Here is an 18,973-nt window from a genome sequence, read left to right on the forward strand (position 1 = left end):
TCAGGAAACACTGGCTATTTATAACATGCTTCAGGAAACATGGTATTTATAACATGCTTCAGGAAACACGGTATTTATAACATGCTTCAGGAAACACTGGCTATTTATAACATGCTTCAGGAAACACGGTAGTTATAACATGCTTCAGGAAACACGGTATTTATAACATGCTTCTGGAAACATGGTATTTATAACATGCTTCAGGAAACATGGTATTTATAACATGCTTCAGGAAACACTGGCTATTTATAACATGCTTCAGGAAACACTGGCTATTTATAACATGCTTCAGGAAACACGGTATTTATAACATGCTTCAGGAAACACTGGCTATTTATAACATGCTTCAGGAAACACTGGCTATTTATAACATGCTTCTGGAAACACGGTATTTATAACATGCTTCAGGAAACACTGGCTATTTATAACATGCTTCAGGAAACACTGGCTATTTATAACATGCTTCAGGAAACACTGGCTATTTATAACATGCTTCAGGAAAACTGGGTATTTATAACATGCTTCTGGAAACACGGTATTTATAACATGCTTCAGGAAACATGGTATTTATAACATGCTTCAGGAAACAATGGCTATTTATAACATGCTTCAGGAAACACTGGCTATTTATAACATGCTTCAGGAAACACTGGCTATTTATAACATGCTTCTGGAAACACTGGCTATTTATAACATGCTTCAGGAAACACTGGCTATTTATAACATGCTTCAGGAAACACTGGCTATTTATAACATGCTTCAGGAAACACTGGCTATTTATAACATGCTTCAGGAAACACTGGCTATTTAAAACATGCTTCAGGAAACACTGGCTATTTATAACATGCTTCAGGAAACACTGGCTATTTATAACATGCTTCTGGAAACACTGGCTATTTATAACATGCTTCAGGGAACACTGGGTATTTATAACATGCTTCAGGAAACACTGCAGTATAAATAAAGTAACATGCAGTATATATGTAACACTGGGTATTTATAACATGCTTCAGGAAACACTGCAGTATAAATAGAGTAACATGCAGTATATATGTAACACTGGGTATTTATAACATGCTTCAGGAAACACTGCAGTATAAATAGAGTAACATGCAGTATATATGTAACACTGGCTATTTATAACATGCATCAGGAAACACTGCAGTATAAATAGAGTAACATGCAGTATATATGTAACGCTGGGTATTTATAACATGCTTCAGGAAACACTGCAGTATAAATAGAGTAACATGCAGTATATATGGGTATTTATAACATGCTTCAGGAAACACTGCAGTATAAATAGAGTAACATGCAGTATATATGTAACACTGGGTATTTATAACATGCTTCAGGAAACACTGCAGTATAAATAGAGTAACATGCAGTATATGTAACACTGGGTATTTATAACATGCTTCAGGAAACACTGCAGTATAAATAGAGTAACATGCAGTATATATGTAACACTGGGTATTTATAACATGCTTTAGGAAACACTGCAGTATAAATAGAGTAACATGCAGTATACATGTAACACTGGGTATGTATAACATGCTTCAGGAAACACTGCAGTATAAATAGAGTAACATGCAGTATATATGTAACACTGGGTATTTATAACATGCTTCAGGAAACACTGCAGTATAAATAGAGTAACATGCAGTATATATGTAACGCTGGGTATTTATAACATGCTTCAGGAAACACTGCAGTATAAATAGAGTAACATGCAGTATATATGGGTATTTATAACATGCTTCAGGAAACACTGCAGTAGAGTAACATGCAGTATATAATGTAACACTGGCTATTTATAACATGCTTTAGGAAACACTGCAGTATAAATAGAGTAACATGCAGTATATAATGTAACACTGGGTATTTATAACATGCTTCAGGAAACACGGTATTTATAACATGCTTCAGGAAACACTGGCTATTTATAACATGCTTCAGGAAACATGGTATTTATAACATGCTTCAGGAAACACGGTATTTATAACATGCTTCAGGAAACACTGGCTATTTATAACATGCTTCAGGAAACACAGTATTTATAACATGCTTCAGGAAACACTGGCTATTTATAACATGCTTCAAGAAACATGGTATTTATAACATGCTTCAGGAAACACGGTATTTATAACATGCTTCAGGAAACACTGGCTATTTATAACATGCTTCAGGAAACATGGTATTTATAACATGCTTCAGGAAACACGGTATTTATAACATGCTTCAGGAAACACTGGCTATTTATAACATGCTTCAGGAAACACGGTAGTTATAACATGCTTCAGGAAACACGGTATTTATAACATGCTTCTGGAAACATGGTATTTATAACATGCTTCAGGAAACATGGGGCTCTATTCTCCCACAGGCCATCGGCGCTATTACGGGCCTTAACCGCAAAAAAACGTGCCTTGCGCCTGTTTCGGCAAGATAGCAATAGGCTTTAGGCTGCCAAATGCGCTTTAGGCCGAATGGGCGTGGCGCAGTCCCAAAGTGGGCGTGTCGGCGCTAAATACCAGCCTAGTCATATCTTGGGAGCTGGCCTACATTTAGCGCTTTGCGCTTTTCAAAAGCAGGCCTATTCTTTGCCTTCACTGCTTCTTCTCTGTCACCCTTCTCTCTCTCTCTCTCTGAGTTCCCAGCATGCATTGTGTTTCTTCATTTCGCTACTAAATAGCCACCAAATGAGCCAAAATAGATATAAAAGGTAGTTCTAAATTAATGTGTAATGGTAACACAGCCTGCCATTGTCAACATTTCAATATTGGACCAAATAAAACCTCGAAATGAAAACACCACCCTATGTGAAACATATATGTCCTCCTGGGCATATATATACCCCTTGTCGAGTTAACGTGATTTAGAGAAGTAACAGCGGAACGCGCTTCTAATGGCATCGGCTATACTGTGATGTCCGTCCAATAACTTGGCCCTATTTCACATTTAGTTTTACAATAAAAACACATTTATGCAATGACTTGACATAATGTAGGGTATATTTATGTGCATCATCCTTCCTGCAGCAGGCGAGAGAAAATGATATCTTTCTGGACAAACTTTCACCAATCTAATAGGCTATATTTTTCTAGCTGATGCATAGAACATTATTTTCACTTTGATCTTGCTATAGTGTAGCGTATTTACATGCTTGAAGTATTGAAACTGCAGTTAGATTGGTTTGAGAAGCATAATAATATGGAATAATAGCCTATAATGCAGACAGACAGGCTGGATGAAGGGAGGGGGGGGGGGGGGGCAGAGCGTTTGGCTTTCGTCTGGTTTTGCGGGATCACTGGAATTGGAGCTAAAAAGGCAAGCGTGCGATTCGTTTATTGCACTTATCCAATGAGCATGACGGTGCATAATTTTACGCCTAAAAGGCGTGGTTGTAATGCTTTGGGCTGCATCTAGCGCCAGCACGACGATATCAAGTGCGCCTTTCCACGCCCACTGCTTTGATCTGCGCCTGCCGCTCGGCCTAGAAACTGCGCCGATGCAACGATAGGGGCCATGGTATTTATAACATGCTTCAGGAAACACTGGCTATTTATAACATGCTTCAGGAAACACTGGCTATTTATAACATGCTTCAGGAAACACGGTATTTATAACATGCTTCAGGAAACACTGGCTATTTATAACATGCTTCAGGAAACACTGGCTATTTATAACATGCTTCTGGAAACACGGTATTTATAACATGCTTCAGGAAACACTGGCTATTTATAACATGCTTCAGGAAACACTGGCTATTTATAACATGCTTCAGGAAACACTGGCTATTTATAACATGCTTCAGGAAAACTGGGTATTTATAACATGCTTCTGGAAACACGGTATTTATAACATGCTTCAGGAAACATGGTATTTATAACATGCTTCAGGAAACAATGGCTATTTATAACATGCTTCAGGAAACACTGGCTATTTATAACATGCTTCAGGAAACACTGGCTATTTATAACATGCTTCTGGAAACACTGGCTATTTATAACATGCTTCAGGAAACACTGGCTATTTATAACATGCTTCAGGAAACACTGGCTATTTATAACATGCTTCAGGAAACACTGGCTATTTATAACATGCTTCAGGAAACACTGGCTATTTAAAACATGCTTCAGGAAACACTGGCTATTTATAACATGCTTCAGGAAACACTGGCTATTTATAACATGCTTCTGGAAACACTGGCTATTTATAACATGCTTCAGGAAAACTGGGTATTTATAACATGCTTCTGGAAACACGGTATTTATAACATGCTTCAGGAAACATGGTATTTATAACATGCTTCAGGAAACAATGGCTATTTATAACATGCTTCAGGAAACACTGGCTATTTATAACATGCTTCAGGAAACACTGGCTATTTATAACATGCTTCTGGAAACACTGGCTATTTATAACATGCTTCAGGAAACACTGGCTATTTATAACATGCTTCAGGAAACACTGGCTATTTATAACATGCTTCAGGAAACACTGGCTATTTATAACATGCTTCAGGAAACACTGGCTATTTAAAACATGCTTCAGGAAACACTGGCTATTTATAACATGCTTCAGGAAACACTGGCTATTTATAACATGCTTCTGGAAACACTGGCTATTTATAACATGCTTCAGGGAACACTGGGTATTTATAACATGCTTCAGGAAACACTGCAGTATAAATAAAGTAACATGCAGTATATATGTAACACTGGGTATTTATAACATGCTTCAGGAAACACTGCAGTATAAATAGAGTAACATGCAGTATATATGTAACACTGGGTATTTATAACATGCTTCAGGAAACACTGCAGTATAAATAGAGTAACATGCAGTATATATGTAACACTGGCTATTTATAACATGCATCAGGAAACACTGCAGTATAAATAGAGTAACATGCAGTATATATGTAACGCTGGGTATTTATAACATGCTTCAGGAAACACTGCAGTATAAATAGAGTAACATGCAGTATATATGGGTATTTATAACATGCTTCAGGAAACACTGCAGTATAAATAGAGTAACATGCAGTATATATGTAACACTGGGTATTTATAACATGCTTCAGGAAACACTGCAGTATAAATAGAGTAACATGCAGTATATGTAACACTGGGTATTTATAACATGCTTCAGGAAACACTGCAGTATAAATAGAGTAACATGCAGTATATATGTAACACTGGGTATTTATAACATGCTTTAGGAAACACTGCAGTATAAATAGAGTAACATGCAGTATACATGTAACACTGGGTATGTATAACATGCTTCAGGAAACACTGCAGTATAAATAGAGTAACATGCAGTATATATGTAACACTGGGTATTTATAACATGCTTCAGGAAACACGGTATTTATAACATGCTTCAGGAAACACTGGCTATTTATAACATGCTTCAGGAAACATGGTATTTATAACATGCTTCAGGAAACACGGTATTTATAACATGCTTCAGGAAACACTGGCTATTTATAACATGCTTCAGGAAACACGGTAGTTATAACATGCTTCAGGAAACACGGTATTTATAACATGCTTCTGGAAACATGGTATTTATAACATGCTTCAGGAAACATGGTATTTATAACATGCTTCAGGAAACACTGGCTATTTATAACATGCTTCAGGAAACACTGGCTATTTATAACATGCTTCAGGAAACACGGTATTTATAACATGCTTCAGGAAACACTGGCTATTTATAACATGCTTCAGGAAACACTGGCTATTTATAACATGCTTCTGGAAACACGGTATTTATAACATGCTTCAGGAAACACTGGCTATTTATAACATGCTTCAGGAAACACTGGCTATTTATAACATGCTTCAGGAAACACTCGCTATTTATAACATGCTTCAGGAAAACTGGGTATTTATAACATGCTTCTGGAAACACGGTATTTATAACATGCTTCAGGAAACATGGTATTTATAACATGCTTCAGGAAACAATGGCTATTTATAACATGCTTCAGGAAACACTGGCTATTTATAACATGCTTCAGGAAACACTGGCTATTTATAACATGCTTCAGGAAACACTGGCTATTTAAAACATGCTTCAGGAAACACTGGCTATTTATAACATGCTTCAGGAAACACTGGCTATTTATAACATGCTTCTGGAAACACTGGCTATTTATAACATGCTTCAGGGAACACTGGGTATTTATAACATGCTTCAGGAAACACTGCAGTATAAATAAAGTAACATGCAGTATATATGTAACACTGGGTATTTATAACATGCTTCAGGAAACACTGCAGTATAAATAGAGTAACATGCAGTATATATGTAACACTGGGTATTTATAACATGCTTCAGGAAACACTGCAGTATAAATAGAGTAACATGCAGTATATATGTAACACTGGCTATTTATAACATGCATCAGGAAACACTGCAGTATAAATAGAGTAACATGCAGTATATATGTAACGCTGGGTATTTATAACATGCTTCAGGAAACACTGCAGTATAAATAGAGTAACATGCAGTATATATGGGTATTTATAACATGCTTCAGGAAACACTGCAGTATAAATAGAGTAACATGCAGTATATATGTAACACTGGGTATTTATAACATGCTTCAGGAAACACTGCAGTATAAATAGAGTAACATGCAGTATATGTAACACTGGGTATTTATAACATGCTTCAGGAAACACTGCAGTATAAATAGAGTAACATGCAGTATATATGTAACACTGGGTATTTATAACATGCTTTAGGAAACACTGCAGTATACATAGAGTAACATGCAGTATATATGTAACACTGGGTATTTATAACATGCTTCAGGAAACACTGCAGTATAAATAGAGTAACATGCAGTATATATGTAACACTGGGTATTTATAACATGCTTCAGGAAACACTGCAGTATAAATAGAGTAACATGCAGTATATATGGGTATTTATAACATGCTTCAGGAAACACTGCAGTAGAGTAACATGCAGTATATAATGTAACACTGGCTATTTATAACATGCTTTAGGAAACACTGCAGTATAAATAGAGTAACATGCAGTATATAATGTAACACTGGGTATTTATAACATGCTTCAGGAAACACTGCAGTATAAATAGAGTAACATGCAGTATATATGTAAAACTGGGTATTTATAACATGCTTCAGGAAACACTGCAGTACAGAGTAACATGCAGTATATATGTAACCTGGGTATTTATAACATGCTTCAGGAAACACTGCATTATAAATAGAGTAACATGCAGTATATATGGGTATTTATAACATGCTTCAGGAAACACTGCAATATAAATAGAGTAACATGCAGTATATATGCAACACTGGGTATTTATAACATGCTTCAGGAAACACTGCAGTATAAATAGAGTGACATATATATGTAACACTGGCTATTTATAACATGCTTCAGGACACACTGCAGTATAAATAGAGTAGCATGCAGTATATATGGGTATTTATAACATGCTTCAGGAAACACTGCAGTATAGAGTAACATGCAGTATATATGTAACACTGGGTTTTTATAACATGCTTCAGGAAACACTGCAGTATAAATAGAGTAACATGCAGTATATATGTAACACTGGGTATTTATAACATGCTTCAGGAAACACTGCAGTGTAAATAGAGTAACATGCAGTATATATGTATCACTGGGTATTTATAACATGCTTCAGGAAACACTGCAGTATAAATAGAGTAACATGCAGTATATATGTAACACTGGGTATTTATAACATGTTTTAGGAAACACTGCAGTATAAATAGAGTAACATGCAGTATATATGTAACACTGGGTATTTATAACATGTTTTAGGAAACACTGCAGTATAAATAGAGTAACATGCAGTATATATGTAACACTGGCTATTTATAACATGCTTCAGGAAACACTGCAGTATAAATAGAGTAACATGCAGTATATATGTAACACTGGATATTTATAACATGCTTCAGGAAACACTGCAGTATAAATAGAGTAACATGCAGTATATATGTAACACTGGGTATTTATAACATGCTTCAGGAAACACTGCAGTATAAATAGAGTAGCATGCAGTATATATGTAACACTGGGCATTTATAACATGCTTCAGGAAACACTGCAGTATAAATAGAGTAACATGCAGTATATATGTAACACTGGGTATTTATAACATGCTTCAGGAAACACTGCAGTATAAATAGAGTAACATGCAGTATATATGTAACACTAACATGCTTCACGAAACACTGCAGTATAAATAGAGTAACATGCAGTATATATGTAACACTGGGCATTTATAACATGCTTCAGGAAACACTGCAGTATAGATAGAGTAACATGCAGTATATATGTAACACTGGGCATTTATAACATGCTTCAGGAAACACTGCAGTATAAATAGAGTAACATGCAGTATATATGTAACACTGGGTATTTATAACATGTTTTAGGAAACACTGCAATATAAATAGAGTAACATGCAGTATATATGTAACACTGGGTATTTACTGTATAACATGCTTCAGGAAACACTGCAGTATAGATAGAGTAACATGCAGTATATATGTAACACTGGCTATTTATAACATGCTTCAGGAAACACTGCAGTATAAATAGAGTAACATGCAGTATATATGTAACACTGGCTATTTATAACATGCTTCAGGAAACACTGCAGTATAAATAGAGTAACATGCAGTATATATGTAACACTGGGCATTTATAACATGCTTCAGGAAACACTGCAGTATAAATAGAGTAACATGCAGTATATAATGTAACACTGACTATTTATAACATGCTTCAGGAAAATGTGATAAGCTGCCAAAAAATGATTAGCTGCCAAAAATATATTGCTATAAAAGTGATTGTCTGCCAAAAAGTGAGTGCCAAAAAGTGATTACTGTTCGCAGCGCAGCCTGTTTAAGCTGTAGCCTATTGCCCAGTTTTTACAGCAATATAATAACGTAGGTCTATATGTCAATACTATAGTATCTGTGTTTGGTATGTCTAATATCCTTGTGTATGCCTATACTTGGAAACATAGACTCTAATATGGTTTACGGATCGGTTATAACAGTAATCATTTTTTGGCAATCAGTTTTTGGCAGACAATCACTATTTGGCAGACACTCACTTTTTAGCAATCACTTTGACAAGTGCCAAATAACCCCAATGTTAAAAAGTGCCTACTCCATGAAGTGAAATTCAACAGAGAATTCACTCCTGAAAGGATAGGGGGTATTTCTGTCTTGTAGAAAAGTCTGTTCTGCTTGGGTACAGATGGTTCCAGGACTATCAGCTGATGACACACTGGAGGAGAGGCAGGTTTCTGCTGTGATAGTACTGTTATTACTGTTATTACTGATATTACTGATATATTATATTACTATTACAGCTTGAGCTGTGTTCAACACCCCCCCCCCCCCCCCTCTCTCTCTCTCTCCCTCCCCCTCTCGCTTTGCCCCCGTCTAACCCTCTCTCCTCCCCCCCCCCCCCCCCCCCCCCCTCTCTCCCTCTCTCCTTGTTTGTTCTCGTAACATTTCGGTCAACACTTTTATCAGAGGCCTATCTCCCTCCATTGTGCCACAAAGAAACCACCTCATCGCAAACACAAAGCCGTCCCAACTTTGATCTGCGGTCTTCAATCACGCTTCCGTCCTGCAATCTCCCAGTTGAACCATTAAAGAGTCATGTGTTTGGTGGTTTGACACCAGGAGGAGATAAGGACGTTGTATTGGGGTCTGTTATTGACTGGAAGTCAATCTGGTGAGGAAACAGAATGTTCCCTGCTCTCCCCATTCTTCCATTATTACAGTGAGCGAATGAACGCATGGCCAAACAGAAAGAAGTGAAAGAACAGATTATTAATATACTGGTTTGTACAGTTGTAGTCTTTGCCAGTCCACTACCATACATCTGTCTTGCATTAGTGCAGCATCTACAGTAGGCTACTAGACCTTTTTTTTTTTTTTTACTTGTAATGGCTACTGGCATACTATAACAATACTGGTTCCAGGACTACAAATTACTCATCATTGACTAGAAAGGACCTGTTGATTTCTTAGGAAGTTTCCTGGAAAGAGCCATTGTACTAGGGTACAGTAGTTATAGCCTATAGTATAGAACATGTCAGCAGTCTAGTGGAGGTGATCAAATATTGTCAATTTCTAAAATAATTTTAACTATTTATTGGAAAAATAGAAGTGAGAAGGCATCAGAAGGCATCCATATACCGGTAATTAAAATAGCCTAATGTAGTTATGTGTTGAATTCTTAATTAATTTAAGTTCAAATTTTCTATGTAATTAGGTAGTTTATCATTTCATGCTGTCTATTCAACTTTCTTTATTTTCACTATAATTAATGTATAATCGAATGGTTCTTTCCAGGAAATGTCATAAGAAATTAACATTTCCTTTCTCGGAAATCACTAGGAAATGATTTGTAGTTGACGGTCATAGCACCTCTTTTGTTAAAATACCCAAAACTCCCCTCCTAAAGTCATAGCCATTTTTTTTTCTTAAACATTAAAGAATCTACTATGTATTAGCAATACAAAAAGCTGTCAAGATGTTCTTATGATTATGAACTTAAAGGGTCCTTATGATACAAATTAAAATTTGTCTCCAATTATAGGCCTACAGTATAACTATGATTGAAGATGAAGACATTGTTAAAAAATTATTTTGTTCAAAGTTATTGCATTTTCAAAAATGCACCCTTTTAGTTTTACAGGCAGGTTCAGACTGCTGGTGTCGTTGCTCAATCAGGATCCAGCATTGTGAACATTGCAAGGACTCGGTCTTCACATTCTTTTAATAAAAGACTAACTCAACTAAATTTGTTTGCAAAACACCAGAAGAGCATTATTCTTATCCTGAGTTTTTTTTTAACAAAATCATGAAAACTGAATGATATGGAAACTAGTAACATATATATATATATACGTTTTCCTTCACATGTGTTAGTAGACCGTTAAATCCAAATCCAAAACTCACTTGGTTTAAAGTTCAACTTTATGAAGTTAGTTTGTTTATATCATAATCAAGCATAACCAGCGATGAAAGCGAGACGTTACAAGAGTTCAATACATAACAAATAATAAATAAATAACATAAACAGCATAATATTCATATTTAAACCTTTTGCAACAACTGAAACAACACAATCAAGATATTCTACACATATTTACAGTGTGTGATTGTTGAATTACTATTATAAATAGATGCTGGATGTTATGCATTCTAAATACATCTCAAGGTGCTTCTAGTAGAAGATGCATACAACTTTATCTTTCAAGTTGCACATTATGGTACACTAGCAGTATACTAGCTTGAATAATACGATGGTTGAGGTTGTGACTATAGAATACGATGTTTATATTCGTACGGTTGCTCCAAAGCTCCAGCAGACAGTGATGATGGCAGTATGATATGGCTGTAAGCACATTAAAGTCCCTGGAAACCAAAATCCACAAAAACCTTCTAACTATTAAATTTAGGGTCTTATGTGAGTAATTGTGTGCCTCAGAAATTAATTGACATTACTTTCAACCCTAACCGACACTTTTCTACAAGGTCTGGATTCCATTTTCTCATTGAATGGAGCGGTGCGCATGGTGCTAAAATGCATGATCTTATCACGTCATAAGATTTAATCGAATCACACACACGCATGCACGCACGCACGTGCACACACACACACTGACACACACACAGTAGCGCAGCGGCAGAGATCTCTTCCTCTCTGTAAACCCTCTCTGTCTGTGCTATGCGCCGAGCAACGCGCAAACACACACACACACACACACACACACACACACTCCATCTCTCTTTCCTTCTCTCTCTCTCTCCTTCTCTCTCTCTCTCTCTCCATTAACGGAGAGAGACGGAGAGAGAGAGAGGTCTCCTCCGAGCAGGTCTCCTCCAGCAGGTCTCCTCCGAGAGAGAGAGAGAGGAGACCTGCTGCAGACGGGACACGCCCACACAGTCCGCGGGAGAAAATACACTCTAAAATCTAATTGATTCTCATGACTTTTGCCATGTCTGTCAAACCTAAATTTATATACTTTGCGACGTTCATCATCGTTCAAATTTGGCTGGTGGCTTATTAACATAGGTTCCTGTGATGTGATGAACTCAAAATGCAAATTTAATTTTTTTTTTTATTCTGGTTTCCAGGGACTTTAAGTATATTTTCTGTGCCTCAGCAAAGAGCACAGAGTGCGGTACAACATGTATGTATTGTAAACCAAGTAAACAAGCTTTCATCACAACTGCTAGCGCAGAGTGTGTGCTTCAGCAAGACTAGCACCCTGATTTAAGATTGTAGTGCAAATCCCTCTGAATCGAGTCGAGTCTTTATGCAACATCTTTCCACCACCTTTCAAAGGATCTAACATGCGCTACAATAAAGGGAAATTGATATTGTAAATTGTTACTGAATTGAATGCAATTTGCATGGTCACGCCTACAAATAAAAATATGGACCACCATAGCAGGTGTAAAGAATCTTTCTATTTTGCGGGTGTCTGGGTAGTGTCGAGGTAAAAGCACTCGCCTGCCACGCGGAGACCCTGGTAATTCCGGCTGGGTCAGGCGTTCTTGGTTGGTTTCCCAAATCTGATTTGGGAGTGTAGCCGCACTGCCACGAATCAGATTTGGGCAAGTGTTCAAGTCGGATCTGTGTGTCCAGATACAATGAGCCAATGAGCCAACATACAATGTTTCTGGCAGTGTTTTGCATGTCTGCTCTCTGCTCTTCAAGTCCCCGCACCCTGCAAAAGACACTCTCAAATCTGATTTGGGTGATCAGCACGTCCACACTGAAGTCACATCAGTCGAAAGCAGATTGGAAACTATCTCCAAATTATGTGGTTTGGGACAAGCGACACAAATCAGGCTTGGAGCGTCCAGACTCATAAAACCAATCTGGATAGAATCATTAATAGGTCATTAAAGTTCACAAATCAGATTTGGCCTCCTAGTCTGAACATGGCCTAAGTTGACCCACAGGACGACCTCCCAAGATCTTGGTGTATTTCTTCAAAGAAGTGCTCTTCACACAGGTCATTCACCTGCCGGGAGCTCCTGTTTGTTTGTGAGGAAAGGCTGGCTCAATCTCAGGGGCTCCTGAGCATAAAGGTGAGAGTTGAGTGCCTGCCTGCCTGCGTGCCATTTAGCAGTTGCCTTTACTCAAACTGCATCACAATAGTGCATACACATATAGGGCTCTATCTTCCCCCTGGCCTTAAATGCTAATTCAAGGCCTGGCGCAGCGCTATTAGTGGGCGTGGTCAGGCGCATTCCCTAATTTGTCCTCGGTGCTAAAGCCGGTGCTAACCATTTAACCACGCCTTTTAAGCGTAGAATTATTCACAACTGTGGCCATTGGCGAACTGCAGTAAACGAATCACACTCTTCTCTTTCGAGCTCCGTGTTTTTTTGCGTTTAGCGCGTTTAGCGCCTAAGGCCAGGGGTAAGATAGATAACACAAATAGCCTCCAAACAGCGAATCATGTGGCAGCAACTCAGTATGGTGAAGTGGTTTAAACTTTAGTTTTTTGTTCGAACAAACAGACCCACTGCACTGCACATTCTATCCACTGGAGGGCAACCTCTCGATTAGAGGAGCACCTAATTGGGCACTTCATCAAGTTGTCTCACCTGTAGGTGTAGGTGTACAGCATTTTCTCTACTGAAAAGGGGACACTGTCATGTAGGGGTGGCATAGAGGGCACTTCATAACGGCACCCAATGTCAAGTTTAGACCATTGTAAGGGCACTGTATCACATTTTCTCCACTAGAGGGCCACTCATTAAGACACATTACTTGCTCTAGAGCAGTGGTTCCCAAAGTGGGGGTCGGGACCCCCAGGGGCGTCACGGGACACCACTGGGTGGGTCGCGAGATGGCTTCCAGAATGTGTAAAATTGGCATAAAGAATATGTACAATTACTAAATGTGTAACTACAAAATGTGTGAAATGTACATTTTAACCATAATTGTTTTGTTTTGTTTTTACGAAATGCGCACTAATGTTAGTATGCTTCAACCACCTCTGGGGATAGTGGGGGTCGCAAGTCTCTGGCAGCGTTATTTTGGGGGTCGCGGGCTGAAAGGTTTGGGAACCCTTGCTCTAGACTAGGGTACAGTACATCATCCTTTATTGCACGAAGGGGCACTCTAGAGGGCAGCAGAGGGCAGGGTTAGGGTTGTTTCCTATGAAGGGCAGCCAAAAAGGGCACTTCTAATAGAAAGGGGTGCAGAAGGGCATCTCAGAACACACCTGCTGTTGGCCCTTGTGATAAATGCAGCTACAGCATCAGATGGTCAAACAGTACTAGATAGGTTTACCAGAAAAAGCAGCTGGCAGGTGTAGTAGATACCTCCGCCAAGGAGGTTATGTTTTCGGGTTTTCGGTTTGACTTTTTTGTTTGTTAGCAGGATTACAGAAAAAACTACTGGGCTGATTTTCATTACACTTGGTGGAAAGGTCTAGCATGGACCCAGGAAGAACCCTCCACATTTTGGAGCAGATCCGTTCCCCGTCGGGTCAATGGATGGGAGCAGGGCTAGGAAAAAGGGGCCATAGCTATGGATAGGAAGGTCGTAGATGTCAAGAGTTGGGGCATGAGGGGTGGATAGGGGGAGTGGCTAGGTGTATCTTAGTAGTGGGAGGGGGTGTGGTCAAGAAATGGCGGCGCTATGGAAAGGGGTAAGCCGTAACTAGGGATAGGAAGATCGTAGAGAGTCGGGGTTCGAGGGTTGGGTAAGGTGAGTGGCTGTGGTGACGTGGGTGGGTCAGCGTCAGGGTTCTGATCCGACTCACAAAATGTGCATATCATAGCAGACTGGAGTATTGGCATTGGCACAGGGTTCTATGCTCTCCAAGTGCACTTTTAGTTTGAATAGGGTGGCCTTGGTGTGAACTGAACCCTATCGGGACCTTCCTCCAATGCAAGCTTGTTTGTGCCGGGTCACGGTGCTCCTCCTGCACCCATGAAGACGGTGTTGATGGGCGGCAGTGACGACACCGAGGAGGACGCCACGCGCTGGGACAGCAGTGCATCCTGAGAGCTGAAGTGAGAGGGCCCATACATGCAGGGGGCAGTGGCTGAGGAGGGGAGGGCAGGATCTGTGGAGACAGCAATGTGAATGATTTCAGACAGTTTTGTAGACAGTACTCATCTGTACACACATATTAGGTGCACTGTGAAGTCACTGTGCATAGTGACTTCTGGACTCCAACTGCCACAATCCACCACTTCCCGACCTCCAACCTTTCCTCACCTTAATCACCTCATCACAGTTGCAGGCAATAAGGCTGATTAAATCCAGCCACCAGTGGCGTCATTTCAGCAAAAGCCAAGGTGTGGCAAGGTACAAGTGGGGGGGGGGTGAAGGGGGTGTTTCCTTCCCTTCATGGAATTATTTTGGTGAAACTAGTTGTGCAATAGAGCTCAACAGGCACGTGACTTTTCGTGACGTAATTTGCCCCGGAAGTAAGTTCCGCGTCCATTTTCTCCATAGACATTTCGATAAATCCAAATGAGTTTTATGGCTCGAACCAAACCAAACACATGATCCAGAGAATCTTGAGTGACCATAAAACATTCGGTTTAAGCGAGAACAAAAAAACAATGGGGGGGGGGTTAAAAAAAACATCCCGTTGTTACTTCCTATCGGAGTGCTTTTATTGTGAAGTGCGTGTAGCAAGTGAAATGTGTTTCCCTTGCTAGCTTGATTAGCAGTGTGACTAGTCAGTTTTCCCGCTGAAACAAGTCTGGGTCGAGACGATAACATTTGGTTATACTTGGAGCATTTTTCCCAGTGAACCAGCTATAAACACTGCAGAAAACGTAAGCAAAGTTGAGAGTACGAGTAGAAACGCTAAAATAATGCTGATATCCGAACATGACAAGCAGGGAAGTTTACTATTTAGTGGGGGCACAGTTTTCCCCAACTAGTAAAACTACAAAATGGGGCTATATAGACTGTTGGTGCTAACCTGTCCCAGTTTCTGCCTCTGTGTAATAGGGTCCTGGAGTTTTCCTTCCTGGCTGGTCCAGGAGGTTGAGCGGGTCGTGGACATCAGAGTATGTGGGAGGAAAGGGCCGGAGATTCCCCACGCTGCTGATGACCGACACGTGCTGCTCCACCAGTGAGCTCATTCGCTGGCTGTCCAGGTAAGTGCTACTGCCATAGTAACCTGCTAAAAGAGAGACGTTTGGCAATCAGTTGTCCTGTTAGGTAGAACTGTGCTAGTAATTTGGTTCCTCGGCTATCCAAAGCGTCTTAGCAATGGAAAAACCTTCCTTTAGGGTGCCCTTACAGAAAAAGACACATGAGGTTCACATGTCTCCACATGTGGTGAAACATGTGGACACGTTAAATTTCACATGTGAAAACATTGTGGAACACGTGTTAAACCCATGGGAAGCGTGTGGTTTTGGAACATTTTCACATGTGGAAAACATGTTATAACATGTTTTGCCACATGTTGTATAGCAACATGTTTTCCACATGTGGAGTATATGGGTTTCACATGTAATTGTTTTTATGATTGATGTCCAGTCATGGTTCATAACGAGATCATAACTACGTCAGCTTAGCCTAAGCTGATGCTTCTTCTACCCCTAGTCTTTTCTCGGTAGCTGTGCTTCATGCTGTGAACCCTGAGCGCCACCTGATGGCTCATTCTCGTAACAGTAATCAGATGGGAATTTACATGGGTTTTGTCGTGTCTAATCGACGGCCTAAATCCTAACAGGGCAGCCCCACTCTTGAGCTCCTGCCCCCTCTTGCTCAGGGACAATAGATAACTGTTCCCTTCAAAACAAAACATGAAAACCCTCATGTGGTTTCTCTGTATGAAATGCAATGTTCTTCAATGAGGAGTCAGTCCAGTGTCGTTTCTCCTTATTCTTAAGAGTAGCATGATACAGATGGTGATAGCGTGAGAGCAAAATTATGCTGTCACAATAAATACAGAAAGCGAAGTATGTGTGAAAAAGCTGCAGCGTCTTACTGAAGCCCTGTTTTATACTCTCTTGGTCAGTCAAAACACATTTTCCTGGCAAGAATGTCACTTATCTCTACGCCAAAGTCATCGTGACCTGGCTGTGCTGCTTCAGGACAAGCCAGCAGCAAACAGAATATTGCTCAATGTTCAGAGAGATGACCTGCGTATTTTTCCCTCCAAACATAATTTTTGGCCTTCAATGTTATTTTCCCAATACATATTTTTCCATGGACATATTCTGAAAAGAGTATCACTCAACTGGGCCTTTGTTGACTCCAAAAACCTCTGTCATGAGCTCTTAGTCGCACAGAATTACGCAACAACTTTCCTCTCCAGCCTTTTACCCTACATTTACCCTACAGTGTCACATGTGTTCCACATGTTTTCACATGTGAAATTTAACATGTTGATCACGTGTCATTTTGCACATGTGAAGTTCATATGGTTTTTCTGTAAGGGTGCTAACCCAGTAACAGTATTTTATTTTATTATTTTTACCTGTGCTGTTCGGCAGCTTTCCACTCGCTGGGTTATCGTTAGTGAATAGCATGTTATTCTGATTTTGTCATTTTAGTAATACTAGTGCAGTGCCCGTTCATCCCGCTGCTGCACAGAGCGCTGTTCCCTTGTTTATTCAAAGTCTATTCATATTGAACATGAATACAAAATACGACTCTGCGTGTCCTTGGGTCCAAAGCAATACACCTGCCACGTGTGCAGTAGATTGGACGACCAGTTCTCAAGATATGCAAAGGACACACACACACACACACACACACACACACACACACACACACACACACACACACACACACGTGCACACACACACACACACACACACACACACTCACAGAGATTCCTTGCTTTAAAGCCCCATTCAGCAACTTTTCCAAGTTTTGCTATTGGGGAAACTGCGCCCTCTGCGTGCATTAGTATCGATATCGATATCGCCGTTCAAAGTCAACAAAACACAGCGGCAGAAAGCTCTATGTACATGTTGTGATGTTGGGTACTCACCACGTGATGAAATAATAATCCATAGTTACGTGAAACATCATTTTCGTAGCAAATCCGCACCGAGTTACTTCCTTGTTTTCATGAAGACAGCGCTTCCGCTGTACAGCGCATGCGCACATCTTTTTTTTTTTTTTTTTTATTGCCACAAGACGCTGGCAGCAAACTGCTTAGTCCCAGGGCTGGCCAATGGAGGGCGGTGTGGGATAAATAAAGGTGAGAGTCTCCCTATTACATGTCAATCTACCATGTACTATGACTAAAAAGCTCTTATATTATAGTAAAAAAATGTCAAAAATCTTACTGATTGGGGCTTTAAGCTGCCTTGACATGATAAGCGATCTTCTCTTCTCTCACCGTGAGGTAGAGCGGAGAAAGGTCAGTGGTAAGTAAGTAGGTCAACGTTTATATAATTTGAACTTTGACCTCAGCGCAAGGTGGAAACATTTGTGCGGTGCGCGACGCCAAGTTGGGAGGCACCGCTCTCTCCATAGAAAACAACGGCACAGCGGGCGCTGAGCTGTTTGACTGCAGATCATCTGTGGGGGGGCTTTATAGTAATGATAATGTTGCTCTTTCCTGCACAAACTTCACCAACTGAATTGTCCTCGTCCTGCTTACCACTGTGTCCTGCAGCAGAGTAGACATGTCCCTGATACCCACCGCCTGACGGGTTCAGGCCGGCGGTCCCCACAAAGCCGTACGTCTCTGCCGAGTCCAGCATCTGAGCCGCCGCCTGCCAGTGGTGAGTAGAGTTAACAACATCAGTACTTAAATGAAAGCAGTTACTTCATAATATATTTACCTAAGTAGAAGTACCCATAACACATAATTACTTGAGCAAGAGTAAAAAAGTATCTCATAAAGAAAAGTGACTAACTTCCTGAGTAACGTTATGATGAGTGACATGATGAGTAACGG

General features: G+C 39.8%; 1 protein-coding gene across 1 annotated transcript in view; it reads right to left on the minus strand.

Moving 5' to 3' along the window:
- Positions 1 to 14,993: 14,993 nt before the first annotated feature.
- Positions 14,994 to 18,973, minus strand: part of rfx6 (regulatory factor X, 6) — a gene marked incomplete at both ends in the record, with an annotated part of 86,698 nt that continues 82,718 nt past the window's right edge. The window contains 3 exons of the mRNA XM_083642847.1: positions 14,994 to 15,151; positions 16,025 to 16,228; positions 18,674 to 18,788. Coding sequence (XP_083498973.1) covers positions 14,994 to 15,151; positions 16,025 to 16,228; positions 18,674 to 18,788 — 477 coding nt within the window. The remainder of the gene's footprint in view (positions 15,152 to 16,024; positions 16,229 to 18,673; positions 18,789 to 18,973) is intronic.

Source organism: Poromitra crassiceps, assembly GCF_964638095.1.
Source record: "Poromitra crassiceps genome assembly, chromosome: 9".
Taxonomy (NCBI): Eukaryota; Metazoa; Chordata; class Actinopteri; order Beryciformes; family Melamphaidae; genus Poromitra; species Poromitra crassiceps.